This window comes from Girardinichthys multiradiatus, chromosome X, assembly GCF_021462225.1.
Source record: "Girardinichthys multiradiatus isolate DD_20200921_A chromosome X, DD_fGirMul_XY1, whole genome shotgun sequence".
NCBI classification, from domain to species: domain Eukaryota; kingdom Metazoa; phylum Chordata; class Actinopteri; order Cyprinodontiformes; family Goodeidae; genus Girardinichthys; species Girardinichthys multiradiatus.
The window spans coordinates 13151746-13168447 of NC_061817.1; the positions used below are offsets into that span (position 1 = coordinate 13151746).

The 16702-nt window shown below is 40.5% G+C and overlaps 1 protein-coding gene across 2 annotated transcripts in view; it reads left to right on the forward strand.

The window, feature by feature from the left end:
- Positions 1 to 16702, forward strand: part of LOC124863178 (E3 ubiquitin-protein ligase SMURF2) — a 65465-nt gene that overhangs the window by 28944 nt on the left and 19819 nt on the right. For both annotated transcript variants that reach the window (XM_047357446.1, XM_047357447.1), the window contains 6 exons: positions 419 to 527; positions 5741 to 5874; positions 11106 to 11171; positions 12891 to 12975; positions 13175 to 13258; positions 13706 to 13914. In XM_047357446.1, the coding sequence (XP_047213402.1) occupies positions 419 to 527; positions 5741 to 5874; positions 11106 to 11171; positions 12891 to 12975; positions 13175 to 13258; positions 13706 to 13914 (687 nt within the window). The remainder of the gene's footprint in view (positions 1 to 418; positions 528 to 5740; positions 5875 to 11105; positions 11172 to 12890; positions 12976 to 13174; positions 13259 to 13705; positions 13915 to 16702) is intronic.

Below are 16702 nucleotides of genomic sequence, written 5' to 3' on the forward strand. Positions count from 1 at the left end.
CTTGCAAGGGATTTACACTCCTTGAACTTTCTCCCATTTTGTCATAGTGTAACCACAAACTTCAGTGTTTTCTCAAGACTATTAGCGAAAGACCAACACAAAGATGTCACAAGACTTCCAGCTGAAATTGCACTGATAGGTGTTTATATAAAGGTGTTGAGTCAGGGGATCAGAATATAAAAGCAAACCACACATAATATGAGGAACAAAATCAAAAACTATGCATTTATGATTATTTTTCAGCCAAAATATGTCGACATTTGTGGTTGTGAGAAAATGTTCAAAGCACATTAATAATTTTTATGCCACTGTAAATAAATCCAGCTGTACTTTTTAGAGAAATTATAGTTTTAAAAAAAAGGTTTTTCAAATATTGCAGTTTTTGTTGATGTGTTCACGTTCTTTTGTCTCCTTTCAGGCCTCCCTGATCCTTTTGCCAAGGTAGTCGTGGATGGTTCAGGCCAGTGCCACTCAACAGACACTGTGAGGAATACGCTCGACCCCAAGTGGAACCAACACTATGATCTGTGAGTCCCAGTGGATTTGTTTTGCCACTCCTGACGTCTGTTTTCAGAGCTTAAAGTCCTACCGACTGGTTTATGCCTCACACCTTGTATGTCTGTCTTTATTTAATCCTAATTTGTCCCAGGCAAAGATGGGAACAGATGAAAAGAGTTCTTGCATCTGGTCTCCCAGTATGTAGATCCTTTACAATGACGTCACAACTGTGTCTAAAAACGTCCCCTGGAGCAGAGAGGGCTGGGATGTCTACAAATACTATTTTCCTCCATTGACTGAAACACGTGTATGTCTTGTGCATGTTGCGCCATGGTTGCATTTTCCCAAAGATGGTCTGGCCTGTGAAAGCAACCTGGAAAAAGTGTAGACAGGGAGTGTGTGAGTGAAAATGTGAGAGTGAAAGTTTCCAGCATTCGCCCGGTGTATATCCAAACCGTCGGTCGTGGCCAACAACGGGGAGGAAGCACGTGTCTCAGTTTGTTTGGTTGCCACGGATACCAGATCCTCTGTCTCTGCGCAGCCATTAAATGAGCAGCTCGTGTCGCATCAGACAGGAGGGGAAAATGTCACGTGCGTGCTCACACACCTTAGGGATGATCAGACAAGAGAGGGGAACGGCTCGGAGGAAGTTCTCTGCATTTAATTCGTCCCATGGGTCTGCAGATACGGTTGACTGGGATTTATGTGAAAGCAACTTTTCTGAGCCAGTGATGCATTTCCCATCAATGCACACTGTTTCACTGGCTGTCAGTGTTACCTCTTGTGGCTAGCTGATGGATTCTAAGGTGGTGCGGTGAAGGAAAGAGGTTTCAATTATCCAAGAGCGGCCTCACTAACTGTCTGCAGCCTCGCTTATTTAAAATCAATTTTCCAACACCTGAGATTTTAGTATCTGAATGCAACCTTGTGCGTTTAAGCTGCTCGCAGCTGCTCATTTTTCCAAATAGTATTATGTGAGGGTCTCGAAATTTTGAGCGTGTTTGTGTGTATCTGTCCAGGCCTGTGGTTTCACTGGCAAGCCACAGGCAGCAAACTGGCCCATGAACTGTGACCTTGTAGCATTGTTGCAGGATGTGGCCTGCATGCCAAAGATAGTAGACATTGTCTGGTTTCTTTTCTCTCACACTCAATCTCCCTGCACCAGGTTTGTAAAACGGACTTGTACAAACCGCAGGACATGGTGGAGATTAACTAAATGTACACATAATAGCAACCCCCATTTGTCAGCCTGCAGACGGCAAAGATGCTGTGCTGATCTGTAATGAAATCATTTCTACGGACGGCCAGCGTTCATTAGCTTAAACTGTTCGCCGCTCTCCTGGGAGTGTCCACTTTATCACATTAGGCTAATGAAGAGTTCTTCAGATGCTGTGTTAGCAAACACTTCCAGTGTTAAGTGCTCAGTGTAATCTAAAGTTATGCACACCCACTAGTCCAGCCATTTCCCTGTGACCATCTGAGCTGTTTTCCATGTTAAACTGCTAGCTGTTCATTTGCAATAGTATTATGAAGCCAAAGCAATGCGTCTTGCCAAATAAATGTATTTATTATATATGTATTTCTTTGCGAGGCAGTTTAATTTTGGTTTTTCCATTTGGTTTATAAACCATGAAAGTGTTAAAATAATGCTCGAGCATAATTTCAAAATTTAAAATAGCAGTTATATGTATTGTTACCCTGAGGTTGGATAAGAGCTAAAAACAGTGCCATGCGAAAGTACTCGGCCCCCTTGAACTGGTCAACCTCTTGCCACATTTCAGGCTTCAAACATAAAGATATAAAATTCTAATTTTTTGTGAAGAATCAACAAGTGGGACACAATCGTGAAGTGGAATGAAATCTATTGGAATAAATTTCATTCCACAAGGTCCAGATTTATAGTGACTTGCAAAAACATTCATAAGCCTTGAGCTTTTGTCCCATTACAACCACAAGTTTAAATATATTTTATTAGGATTTTGTGTGGTGGAGCAACACAAAGTGGTACAAAATTGTAAATTGGAAGTAAATTGATTCATGGTTTTTCCCCTTTATTTTAAATAAAAATCTGAAAAATGTGTCGTGAACTTGAGCTCCATTTATTCTGATACCCCAAAATAAAATCCAGTGCAACCAACTGCCTTCAGTAATCCCCCAATAGTTAACAGAAACTACATGTTTCTCCAGGGTTTCTACACAATCTGGAATTTGATTTCACTATTTTCCTGGTCTGGAAAAGTATCGCAAAAGCTAAAATGTGCTACAGAATGAAAATATTTGAATTTCTCTTTTTTCCTCCATTTATTGCCTTCCACGATTGTTTAAAAGGTGTCCTTCCATCCTTCCTTCTTTGTGTCCTTCCATCCTTCCTTCTTTGTGTCCTTCTGTCCTTCCTTCTTTGTGTTCTTCCATCCGTCCATCCAGTTTATTGTTTTTGCAGATTACATATTTAAAATTATAGTAAACCTCAGTATTTAATGTGGGAACTGGGATCTAGGAAAGTCTGGAATGTTTACATGAAAAATGTGTAGCAGCCTTGTTTATCTCAGTGTAGATACAGGTGTCGTGTGAAGATCTCCGAGGTTTCTTAGAGTGAACAACCAGCATCATGGAAACCAAATAATGTCATGTTTTTCAACTGTATTGCAAGCTTTGAACGTCTCACAGAACTCTGTTCAATCAACATCATGGAACAGGATGGATTGAACAACTACAAAATAATAGACATGGCTGTCCAACTAAACTCGCAGGCCAGGCTAAGAAGGCATTAATCAGAGAAAAAACCAGGAGGTAACTCTGGAGGAGCTTCAGAGCTTCAGAGATCCACTGCTTAGATTGGTGAATCTGTTGACAGGAAAGCTATTAGACTTTTACTCTTCTATAAAGACCATATTTGTAGAGTGTTAAGATGCTTAGCCAAAACTCATCTCATCTTTCATCTGTAGTCGTCGTTCTGCACAGTATTTACAGAGGGGGAGTTTATACTAATACACTGCACACATTTTTTTATTTCCTTCCAGTTCACTGTTGTGTTCTAACTTTGTCTTGATCTAGCTCCTGATAAAAAATAGATTCAAGTTTGTGGTTCTAATGTGACAAAATTCAAGGGGTATGAATACATTTGCAGTGCAATGTACTATTTTTTTGTTTTTATGATGCAGCACTATGGACTATTAACGTCATAATTAACTGTTTATTTAAATGCATAGAATTGAATTATGGCTCTACAAGTACCGCTCCACACTGTACTTGTGTCAGGTTCTGGTCCCAACTTGTGAAAACTAATTGCGTTGGTTTCATATTCCTTTTATTTTTAAATCATGTTTAAGGTTTTGGGTTTTTTTGTTCCTGCATTGTTTTCCTGTCACTGCGACCAAACATATCTCTAAATTAAATTGAAATGGTACATCTTGCTCTAAAAATGTGCTGCTTTCTTTTTGGTCGAGCTTAAATTTATCATCTAGACTCTGCATGTTTTTATTGTCTACAACTGTGTTAAAATTCTTAGCCAGTCTGATGAGTTTTACAACATGAAGGGCGATCCAAATGACTGGGTTTCTGGTTACATTACGTCCCTCCCATCATGTCTGCCTGACAGAGCAGCTCTCTCACATCGCACCCCAGACAGGCATTTGGCTACGACCCAAAACGTCCAGACGTCTTACTCACAGCCCCATTGTTCCGTATCCCTTATGGTAAGCAGCAGGATAATTGCATGGGATGCAGCTCTGCAAATCGTTAAGATGATTCGTTTTAAGCAGAGGGAGGAAGCCCATACGAGACGATGTGCAACAACAAGTTTAGATGCTGACTTTTTAGGTCAGCCTGGCCTGACACATGAGGAGAAACCCATTAGAGCACATTAGGGCTAAAATCCAGAAGTAGACAGACATAAACATAAAATAAACTGACTTTTATCTAAATATGTCTGTCATTCCCAATATGTATCTTGGCTGCTCGGATTTAGTTGAGTTGCTGGGTTGTGTTTATTTATTTTGACTGACCCAGAGAACCGACCCGTTGATCTAGTAAAGTTGTTTTTGCCAACAGCAGTAGCCTGGCTAAGATGATGGCCATGTTAGTCTATTAGTTATTGTTGGTTTTTCTTGTTAGGAATTAGTTGCAGTATTACCATGATTTTATCATTTATTGCTGGAATAGATTATGTGCAATAGTGTTTATTTGTACATTTAAATATTGTACTGTGTGCAACTTTTCCCCATTTTGTCACATTACAACCAAAAAGTTAAGTGTATTTTATTAAAAAGTCAAAAGAAGAATTATGCACGATTTTCAGTTTTTTGCAAATGAAAATCTGAAACATGTGGTGTGCTTTTGTACTCCTTCCTCCTATGTTAGTACTTTGTGGAAGCAACTTTAGCTGCAGATCTTTTGAGGTAGGTCTCCACCTGCTTTCCACATTTAGAGACTGACATTCCTCCTTGCAAAGTAGCTCAAGCTCAGTCAAATTGGCTGGAGAGCATTAGTGAAGAGCATTTTGTAACCCGTGGCATTGATTAGCTGTTGGATTTAGATCTTGACTTTGGCTGGGCCCTTCTGACGCATGATTTTATCTAAAGCTTCTATAGTAGCCCTGGCTGTTCAGGGTGATGCATCTAGAACACCTTCATTCATATGTTTGCTGTGTGTTCTGTGATAAACCGCTGAGCCCTTCACGCTGCATGGACATGGTCATTTTTGTAATTGGCAATATTGTCAGTTACAACCACTAAAAGGAGGCCATAGAGTTAGAGAGTTGTTAAAATAATCTACAGTGGCGTGTTATAAGAAAAGCAGATGAAGTACAGTTGGCGTGTCGCTCTTCAGCATTACACTGCTGCTCTTTATCTGTCTTCCTACAGTCCTGCCCTGCTTTTCCTGGGGAGTGCTGCTCGGAATGTTATAAATAATTCAAACGTTCAACGTTTGCTTGCCATGCTCAGTCGCGTACTGAGATGCTCAGGGTCAGACTTACACATTTACACCCACTGACTGGAAAATCCCTCTGAGTTGCAACATCTTCCTCTTCCTCGTCTGTCTCCGTGTCCCAAGAGTGTCTACTGTTGCCCTTGATCCAGAGCTTTGTTTGTGGTCCCTCATTGTTGGAGTTGGTCTGGAGGGGACATCCTGAGTGAAAATCATGATAGATGTTGCTAACACATTGTTGTTGGACCATTAACCTTCGTCGTAATGTTGTTTATGATGTGTAAATAAACATCTGTTCTTCTCTGTTTCTCCTCAGGTACATCGGGAAGTCAGATTCAATCACCATCAGTGTGTGGAACCACAAAAAGATTCATAAGAAGCAAGGGGCTGGGTTCCTGGGCTGTGTTCGCCTTCTGTCTAACGCCATCAACCGCCTTAAAGACACAGGCTGTAAGTATCAGTGAAACTTTAAAGGGGACATATCTTGCTTTTAAATCCTTCCTTTTCTCACTTAAATCATTCAGTCGGGCTCTATATAAAGTGGAACTGTGATGATTTGGTCTGAATTCCTTGTTATTGTAGCTCTCGTTTATTACGGCAACTGGTTTTGGTGCAGTCTCTTTTTTTTTTAGATATTTTTTCGGCACTAGAAGCCTTTATTTTGATAGTAGGTAGACAGGAAGGAGGGGCAAAGAGAGCGGGAGACATTTGGCAAAGGTCACCGGGTCCGGGACTTGAACCTGGGTCAGCCGCTTCGAGGACTATAGCCTCAGCGTCGCGCCTTGGTGCCGTCTCTTTAAATGCTATTGAGGCACTTCACACCCCATGCCCATTGAGGTCACAGAGCGCTGCACCCATTCGTCTATTTTTGTAGTTTGATAACAATTACCCAGTGCCACAAAAACGGTATAAACAATGAAAAACTGTTAATGTAATACTATTTAAAACACGAGTAAAGTTCTGTCCTCAAGGAGCTACAAGCAGCACACAGCCCTAACACAAGCAGAAGGAACGATGCTGCTGCTATCAAAACAACGGCCAGGACGTCATATCAACACACAATAAATTCATGTCTAAATTAAAGTTCGTTGTCATTTTTGCATTATTTGCACCTGACCGCTTTGCTGCGTCCGTCGTTTCCATAGACACAAGGAACTGACCCCTTAATCAGATGAAGTCTTTCAGCAAATCCTTCCTGATACTGGCGAAGGTTGCTGAAGAACTCATCCTTGAAGTGGGGGGGAAATGAGAATTTCTCCACTGATGTGAGTAGATTTCCATGAAAAATAAAATTTAACCAGGCTCTTTCAAGAGGTTCTGATGCCGGGGACGGTGTAATGAATTGTGTGGGTTAAAACACCCAACAACCGACCCAAACGTATCCTTCAGTGTACGCATACTTGAGCTTGGACTAAAAAATCACAGCAAGAAATAAAATTGTCGGATAAGCGAAACTGATAAGCTAGAGGTCCATGACCGTATTTAGCTGTTCTGCAGCAAATACTGTGACGTAACAGCTGGAAAAATGTAACAGATGGTAGAGAAAACAGAACAGTCTGAAAAATATGACCCAAACACCTGGAGAGATTAAATTCAACTTTTCTGCACTCCTACAGACTCCAAGTACACAACTTAATGTATTTAAAGGCTTTTGCATGATATGTCCCCTTTAATGTAGCAACCAGTCTCAGAGCACCTGCATTTAAACATTAGTTTTTTCTCTGGTTTCTAGTAGAAAAATAAATATAATTAGATTTATATTTAGAACGTATTTTCTGTTTACCTCTGAATCACATATGGTGCAAAAACGTGTAAATGTTTAATTCTGACTTTCAGAATTTCTAACAGGATGATAATTATCTTAAGACTCATAGATGAACTGAACTTCATGAACTAATTACCAGGCATGGCTGGTCACCAGTATCAAGGTATACCAAATAGGCATAAGCTGGATGAGATTCCACATGATGCTGCCACCCCCTTAATTCACAATTGTGATGGTGTTCTGTGGGTTCCATGGTTCTCCACCTTCCCTCCAGATGTAACGATTTTAGCTTCATCAGAGCATAGGACATGTCTCCAGCAATGTGGGTCTCTGTCCCGGTGTGCAAACTCTAATCTAGCTTTTTGTGAAGCTTTTGGAGTAATGGCTTCTTCCTCACTGAGGTCAGTGCAGGACGTCTTCCAGTGTGGATGATGACATTCTCTCATCAGCTTCAGCCAGGACCATCAAAAGATCTTCTGCCTTTGTTCTGGGGTTCACATGCACATTTTGCACCAAAACGTTTTCATCTCTGTGACACAGAACCAGCCTCCTTCCTGAACATTATAATAGCTGCACATTCCAGTGGTGTTTCTACTTGCATATAACTGTCTGGACAGATGAATGTGGTATTTTCAGGCATCTGGAAGTTGTACACAAGGATGAACCAGAACCAGACTTGTGGAAGTCCGCGTTTTTTTTTTTCTTCTTGTTTTCTGATTTTTCTTTAAAATGAAATTTCATGATGTCAAACGAGGACGGGGCGTGTGTGAGGTGTTGCCTTAGAATAAATCCATAGATGTGCATCTAGTCGAATCAGAGGCTAACAAAGGCACGACATCATCATCATCTGGGCCTTCCCAGGTTGTATATAAAGGGAGTGTAATCTTGGTGTATGTAAACTTCTGCTTTGTAAACTTGCTCTTATTACACAAGTATTAAACATTTCTGTCTCCCGTTATTCTGCCATTTAGATCCATTTGTTCCACCTTTTCTATCACAGTGTGTTGCCCAACTTGGCCTCATTAGTTTCCTCTTTAGAAGTGTAGAACTTGTCCTGATACCGTTTCTTTGGTACCGCCTCAACTGAAGTTTCAAACAAGCCAATCTGCCGGACGAAACACTTGTTGACATGAACATTGTCTTTGCACGCACACAATAACTTGTCATATAAAAGGGTTTTAAGTTTTGCAGTTTCCGGCATAATTAGTGATATTGATAGATGGATGGCATTCTGCGGATACCTGAGCATGTTTATCATCTGCAAGCTTGAATTTTGAGTTTTTTCTGTCCCAACCAGTGACGTTCTGTAGCAATCAGTTTTGTGACTGCACCCATTAGATATTTGAATCTTGCACAAAAAGCGTTCCTCAAACATTTGCGCTACACACCTCTGTTGTACTTTTTAATATTAAGTCACTTCCTGTTGATCTGTCTGCAAAGTTGATATAATAATCACAAGCACTGACCCTGCTCACATTGAAAGGGTGGTAAATTAAATTGTACCATAGAAAAATGGCAATAATGTCCCATCCTTCTCAGTAAGCCTGACAGAGGCATAACTGGAGTGTGTGAGGGTCTGTTCCTGCCAGAACAGGAAGAGCTGCTCACCATCACCCTGCAATTACAGTAAAAATGTCTCAGAAGCTAGCTGGGTAAATGAGATGGAGGCTTCAGGAAATATTTAGCTACAACACAGCAGTCTGGAGGTTATTTTTTGCTGGTGAACTGGTACCTGCTCTGTGGCCCTGCGGTCTTGTTGGCTGAACTAGGAAAGAATCTCATAACTTTTCCTAGAAACTCCTGACACTGTTTTCCTGAATTGACACAGGAAACCTGAAGTTTGTGCAACAGCTGTGAGTGGTTTTGCTTTTGCATTTCCCCTTTTTTCTCCTGGCCTAGACCTCGTCCCTTGATTTCCCGTTCAGTCTCGTCCATGAGGTGGCAGAATGTGTATGAGCACACACACACAAGCGAAATGCCATTGTGACTAACCTCCATCTCCGTCTGCCGATCTAGACAACCGGTCATTTTGCATAGACATACATAATTGTACAGCTATTTATGTGTAAGCATAGATTTGTAGTTTTCTCTCTGTTGTGGTCCTTGTCATTCTTGTTTTTCCTGCATTTACCGCCAGTTGGCGTTTTGTTCCTCGACAAACCCTGGAAACGGCTCTGCATCGACTGAAACATTTGTGTATAATTGCAGAGTCTTTGCTTGACTATAACATTTATTTATAATGCACAAACTTAATTGTTCTGGTTTTGGTCTATATGACTGCTGAAGTATTGAAATGGCCTTACAAAAGTATTCATACTCCTTAAAGATTTTCACATTTTGCCCAGCTACCATAAGGAACTTTAATGTTTTATGTTTTCAACCAACACAAAATGATGCATCATTGTAAAGTGAAGTGAAATGATTTACATGGGTTTTCTCTGTTTTTCTCCTCTACTCTGATGACTCTAAAAAAAACACTGCAGCCAACTGTACCTAAAGGCTTAATTAGTTGCACTGATCAGATGAGACCAAAATTGAACTTTTTAGCCTAGATGCTAAATCCTGTGTGTGGCGGAAAAAACACCACACATAATCTTAAAACTATTATCTTTTTAGGACACCTGGTAGTGGTAGTATCATGCTGTGGGGATGCTTTTCTACAGAGGGATCAGGGAAGCTGTTCGGTTGACAGGAAGATGAATGGAGCTAAATACAGGCTAATCCAGGAAGAAAACGTGTTGGAGACGGGGACAGAGTTTCACCTTACAGCATGGCAACGACCCTAAACACACAGCAGATGTGTGTGTTAGAAGGAACACAAGTCAGAGTCCAAACCTAAATCCAACTGAGAATCTGTGGCCAGATGTTTACAGATGCTGCCATCCAGTCTGACCAAGCTTGCGCTATTTCAGTCTCTAGATCTCTAAAACTGTTTGCAGCAAAAGGCGGTTCTATTGAAAACCAGTGCACACCACACTTTTCAGAATTTTATTTGTATAACATCTTGTAAATTATGTCTTGTTTTCCTTCCACTTACTAATTTTGCACTACTTTGTGTTAATCTATCCCATAAAGTCCCAGTAAAATACAGCTTTGCGGTTGTTTAAGGAGAATTTATGGTTTTCCAAAGCACCATGTTTGTTTGTTCTTTAAAAATGTTTTTTTTTTACTGTGTGAGTATTTACTGCTTTCTCTGTGGCTGCTGACCTTCCACCAGCCTTGTGACGATTTGACCATTGCCTGTTTTTGTCCATGTTCAGTCTAGACAGTCATCCTGGGCTGATCTGCATGGCACCCAGACAAGAGAGAACAGATAGTGACATTTTTTATGTCTGGAGGCAACTTGGACATTTTATTTATTTATTTATTTTTTGGCACTGTGTGTATTATTTTTTTTTCCGCCTGATCTCTCCGCCTGTCTCCCTTGCTCTGAAATTCCACAGACTTTAAGAAGTTCAGACAAAGAGTTTCCAGACTTTGGCAGAAGTTCGTGTCCATGCCAAGACTGAATGGAATAGTGCACGCTTTGTACTGAAATTTGTCAAACGTTTGACCCCTGCATTTGAACTGAAGCTTGGTGAGATTTTTACAGCCCGCGGCTGTTCCGCAGAGCGGACCATCTGTTCTCTGGCACAGCCAAGCTGTGGTTTGCAGACAGACGGAATGAGAGACGGATAATGAGGGAGAGGGGAACTGACTCTGAGTGATGTAAATGATACACAACCATGGGAATCATCCAAGCATGGGGAATGAGTCCAAACACATGCTGGTTTACATGTATCTCTCTCACGTGGATCCTTTCTTCTCTTCCAGTCCTTTCCAAATTGTTCTCCACTTTTATCTCTGTTTTCATTCCTTTCTGTCTGATTGTGTTGTTTTTCACTCAGTGCACTTCTTCTTTTTTGCTTTTGAACAGACCAGAGACTAGACTTGAACAAGTTGAGCCCCAACGACAGTGACACAGTCAGGGGGCAGATTGTAGGTAAGTACAATCTGTTTGAGTTGTAAATTAAATCTGTATTCTCTGTACACATCTCCTAAAATATTTATATGTTGGGGTTTGTGTTGGTCGCAATTCCAATTTCACACTAAAAAAGTTTGGAAAATCTAGCCTTTAATTTGATTATATTTATTCAGTTGGTGGAAAGAAATCTGTCTTAAGAAAAAATTGGTTTTAATTAAATTGCTGTCAGTTGACATCACTTAGTTTTCTCTTGTAACATTTCATACAGAGAGAAGGATCCAGGAGTTAGGTTTGGGAACTGTGGTGACCATAGATGAAGATTTATTTTTTGTTTTGGGGAAGCTGTTCTGTGTTGATTTGGCCAAAGGTTTTGGATCGAATATTTTTCCAAAATAATGAAGCCAGTTTCATAGAGGCAACCAAATCTTTTTAAGTTATAGTAAATAAGAATCTGTTCTTAATAACATACCCGTTTAATTAAAGATTAAATTAAATCAGACAAAAGAAAAATGTCAAATCTGATACCAGTAGATTTTTAAATATCTTTTTTAAATCTACTAGTATTTCCAAAGAGTTCATGAACCATGCTCTATGAGAAGGCTACCTGTGTGTTTGGAAGTGAAACAGGCCCACAGCATAACACATCCTCCACCCTAGCTAACCGAGACGTCTTTCCACTTATCACACATTCGTCCTTTATTTCCTGCCAAACTCCACCTGGTGTTTGTTGCCAAAAAGCTCAATCTTACTCTCATGTGATTAAAGCCACATCCATTCTTTTAGACCGATGAAGCCTTACATACATCTTCATTACTTGAATAGGTATGTTCACTTGTCTTCATATTGAAGAGAGAAATGGCCCTTGGTGTCACGCAGAATTTAAACCTTAGGGAAATAGGAAGAGTATTTAATAGAAACTCAGATTAACTTTAAAAAAGGGAAAATTACAAAAATAATGTTCATGTTTTTATTTAAAACAGAATTATTACATGTACCAATAGGTTTGGTGCAGGTTAGTTTATAATAAAAAAAAGCAAACAAAACAAAACAAAAAGGCTACTGTGGCTCAGTGGGAAGAGTAGTCTTCTTGGAGTCTGCAACTGGGTGAATGTAGCTGTAGTGGAAAGCACTTTCAGCGGTCAATATGAATGGGAAAACGCTATATAAGTTCAGTCCATTTATCATTTTTAACAGGTATTTCTTTACGCTGCATTTTGTTGTTCTTCATTGAATAAATATACTTAGGTTAAAGTTCTGATTTTTTTTTCTCAAGTTTTTATGCAAAATTACGCTGCTGCAATAAAGGTTATTTTAATACTGTCTTGACATTTTTCCACGGGTGTCTATAAATGTTGCCGGCTTTTATGTTTACAGTAGGAACCAGAAGCGCAGCTTTATGTATTTCTCTACTCATTGAAAGTAACTCTGTCCTTACCAGGTCTTTTGAGTAAATACAATGAGAGTTACTATAAAGGGTAACTAAATGTGTATAACATAGTTGATAAAAAAATCTAATTCTCCCCGTAAAAGAATAACTATAGAAATATTGTGTATAAAATGCAGTCCTATTTGACCAAATGTTCACCAAGCTTTTGATAAGATCTAACCCCTTTTCCTTGTTCTTAAAAGAAAAACTATATAGCTCCACTTTGTTTTTGATAACATATCATTGCCCTGGCTGGGATCTGCTGTCTAGTAACACTAGTATTTGTATCTGTCTCCCATGTGTTCTTAAAGTGAGCCTTCAGTCGAGGGACCGCATAGGGTCAGGAGGTCCCGTGGTGGACTGCAGTCGGCTGTTTGACAATGATCTTCCAGATGGGTGAGTAAGAGGCAAATCTCTTCAGTTTCTTTCTGGGTGTTGCAAATCATACACAACACACGTTCGCTGCAAGTACAAGCGAAGAGATATTAATGCAGAACTGATGTAAGAATGCGGGGTTGGCGTGTGGTGAAAAAGATCCGCGAGTCTTGCTTCAGTGTCGGCTCACTGCTGCGTCTGTGTATGTTTCTCCTGCCAGCTGGGAGGAGAGGAGGACTGCATCTGGACGAATCCAGTACTTGAACCACATCACACGCACCACACAGTGGGAGAGGCCAACCAGGTGAGTACCCTTAGCAGGCCCTAGAAACTTAAACCAAGACCTCTTTCATCAAACACCAGGAGGTCCATGGAAGACTTCATGTCTGACCTCCGTGATCCCAAATTGAAAAGACCCTGGTGAGAACTGAAGTGGGTTTCAGAAAATGTGGTGGAAAAAAGTGTGACAAATTGCTCCAGGTTTAATGATGTGGACAAGCCAAAGAAACCTTGGACTTAATGAGAGTGGACATAGTCAGCTGTTTTTATTTCACACTTCTTGTGGATCTTGCCCTGAGGAAAGTTTTCCTTAGAATTTTACCATTGCAGTTTTCCTCATTGGGTTGATCTTCCTTAATCCTAACTGTTCTCTCACTTTTTTATAGAGGTACTATGGCCATCTTCATCCCCCCTCTAAACTCTTATCTCCTTCTTCCCATTGGTTGTTGGACCGTTTTACACCGACCCTCAGGCCTGCATCAGAGTATTCCAGCCCTGGACGGCCACTCAGCTGCATTGTAGATGAGAACACCCCTGTTAGCACAAATGGCGCCACGCCCACCACAGCATTACCTGCCAGTGACCAGCGGGCCCAGGAGAGGCGGGTGCGATCGCAGCGGCACCGCAACTATATGAGCAGAACCCACCTGCACATGCACCCAGACCTTCCTGAGGGATACGGTTAGTGGGACGGCAGCCCTACAGTGAATACACACACTTTATTTAATAGAGATATTGCATACACAGTTCAAATCTAAAGTTTAGTTACGGTGCCTTGCAAATGTATTTATACCTCTTGAAATTTTTCACATTTTCCCACAAATATCAATGTATTTTATCTAAATTTTATGTGCTAGACCAACATAAAATAACATAATACTGTAGTGAAAGGAAAATTATATATGCCTTTTAGGTTTTTTTGACAAATAAAAATCTGAAAAGTGTAGTCTCCGTTTGTGGTTGTTCAATATTTTGTAGAACAACATTTTTTTCTGCAATTACAGCTGCAGGTCTTCTGGGATATGTCTCTACCAGCTTGCTACATCTAGAGCCATTTGTTGCCCATTCTTTTTTTTCTGCAAAGTAGCACAAGCTCTCTCAGATTGTAGAGAGAGAGTCCGAACATCAGTTTCCAAGTCTTGGCAAAGATCTTCAGAAGTATTTAGGTCTGGACTTTGAATAGGCCATTTTAACACATGAATATAATCATATGGTACTTGTACTGGTGGTACTTGACTGCTTTTAGTGACATTTTAGGACCAACTATTTATAAGGTGAAAGTTCAGCGGGTTAGCTGTAATGTAGAGCTAATAAACCAAAATAGCGAAAAGACGAGTCATTCGGCAACATTCATGGGTGTTTCAAACAAATGATACTCAAAACGGAAGTGAACCAGAGATCAAAATGAACTGACAGAAATATTCAGTGGCTAATAATGCTTTGTTACCATCAACTGTTAATACTTGACCAAGTTCTAGCTCAAAGTAAAAAAAAAAAGTAGAATTTGCCCATTTTTAACTGCTGTTAGTGATACAGGCCAAAATAACATCTTTGTCAGTAGATGCAGTACATGTGTTCATGTTTGGGAAATATTTACTGGGATACAAGCTGCAGGAAGTGCAGACAAAACAGCATGGCAGTCATCCTGGCCTTCATGTTCAATGAGAAGCTTCAGTCTACACATTCAGTACCCATGAATAAGGTTTTTTGTGTCCAACTCCAGTTATAGTACAGTAATGACCTGACAGTATGCTAGAATTTGGTCAGCTGGCACTTGTTATAAAACATTTGACCTAAACCAGTCCATTGTGAATCTGTTTGTATTTTTATGGTTGAACCTTCACCCCAACCTAAAGTCTTTTACAGCCTCTAGCAGGTCCTCCTCCAGGTTTGTCCCATATTTAGTTCGCATTGTTCACATAGTGAAAGTTAATGAACATTTCATCTTCTGGAACAACTGAAAAATCTTGACTGAAATTGAACACATGAGTTGAATAAAATATTAGATCTGCCAACACTGAGTGTTGTTTGAGTTGTTATCAAAATAAACATATTTGTTTCCCAACAATCCTGCACCCGTTCGAGGGTTTTAAGAAAAAACAAGAAATTGGAAATAGATGAAAATCACTGTCATGTCCTCAGAGGTTTTTGTCTTTGCGTGTTAAATGCCTCTGCCTCGGCCAACCTGCCTGTCCACAGTGACCAGAGTGACCCAGCTAATCAATGGCCTGCGTACTGGCTCTGTTTTAGACAATTTAATTAAACTGATGTTGCTGTTCTAAGCTTGGCAACAGCTCACCACCCACACCTCCTTCCTTATTCAAGCCCACAGTAAAACAATCAGAAGCATTCATGTAAAGGATGGCACACAGACAAGCTGCGGTCTCTCCTTGAGGCCCAGGAAAGTCGTCTGTGGGGCTTTGGATCCAAAGAGAAGGAAGTGTAACTCAGCTTTGCCTTTACTCTTTCAGATTAGGCGGCTCCCTAGGTCTCCGTGCTTGTTTCCTTATCATGCTGACTCTTTATCAGTGTCTCTTCTATCAGATATGCTGTCTTCTTTATTTATTTGACAATTAATTATCATGATGGGGTCATGAGAATACACAGCCTGGCCCATTTTATATGGTCACATAGCCACCATTTGAAAGATCACTCTCATTCGTTCGCTGGGTGTTCTGAATGTGTAATTAAAGAAGTAGGATTCATTCATTTCCCTTTTTTAAACACAAGCCAGAATAAATCATAATGATTCAGCCTTAATGTTGTACAGCAATCATTTCTTTGCACTGTGGAAACAAAAACAGGGAAGTGTAACTGGACCCTGAGGGTATTTCCTGTACCCTGTGGTTTCACGGCTTGATGCCAGCTATCCTTGGCATGGCTTGGCTCTCTGTGTAATAGTCCTGGCATGTCTGAGAGGAAGCATTTCATTGGCTTCATAAATGAGCAATGTCATGTATAACCCTGATACCTGGAGTTCCCATAAAGCCTTTCATTAGCTCCTACATGACCTAGAGATGTCACCCTGCGTGTTGAACATGCAGCGCTCTTGTGAGTCAAGTGTGGCTGTGGAAGGTCACCTGGGCACGTGTAGAAGCAGGGAAGACAATCTCTAGAGATGGCAGAGGATGCCTTCCTGGCAGGAGGCTCAATGGAAATATCTGTCAGGCTGTGATGAATGAGCTCACCATCTGAAAGCTTAGACTACCACCCCCCCCGGTCTCGTCTCCTTTCCTCTCCAACGTTCCTCGCACTGTCTCTCACCTCCTCTCTCAGCTCACTCTTTCTGGCTGCCTGTTGGGATCTCCGCTGACTCAAGCCGTTCTTTTATCTCCATCTGTCAGATCACTCTCTTACGTAGACATATTGTGCCCAATCTGTCTGTAAGTGGAATATGAACTAAACTCTTGCATTTTGAAAGCTGTTTTAATTCATTGTTGAGGCAACTTGATGAACCTCTTTCATTGTT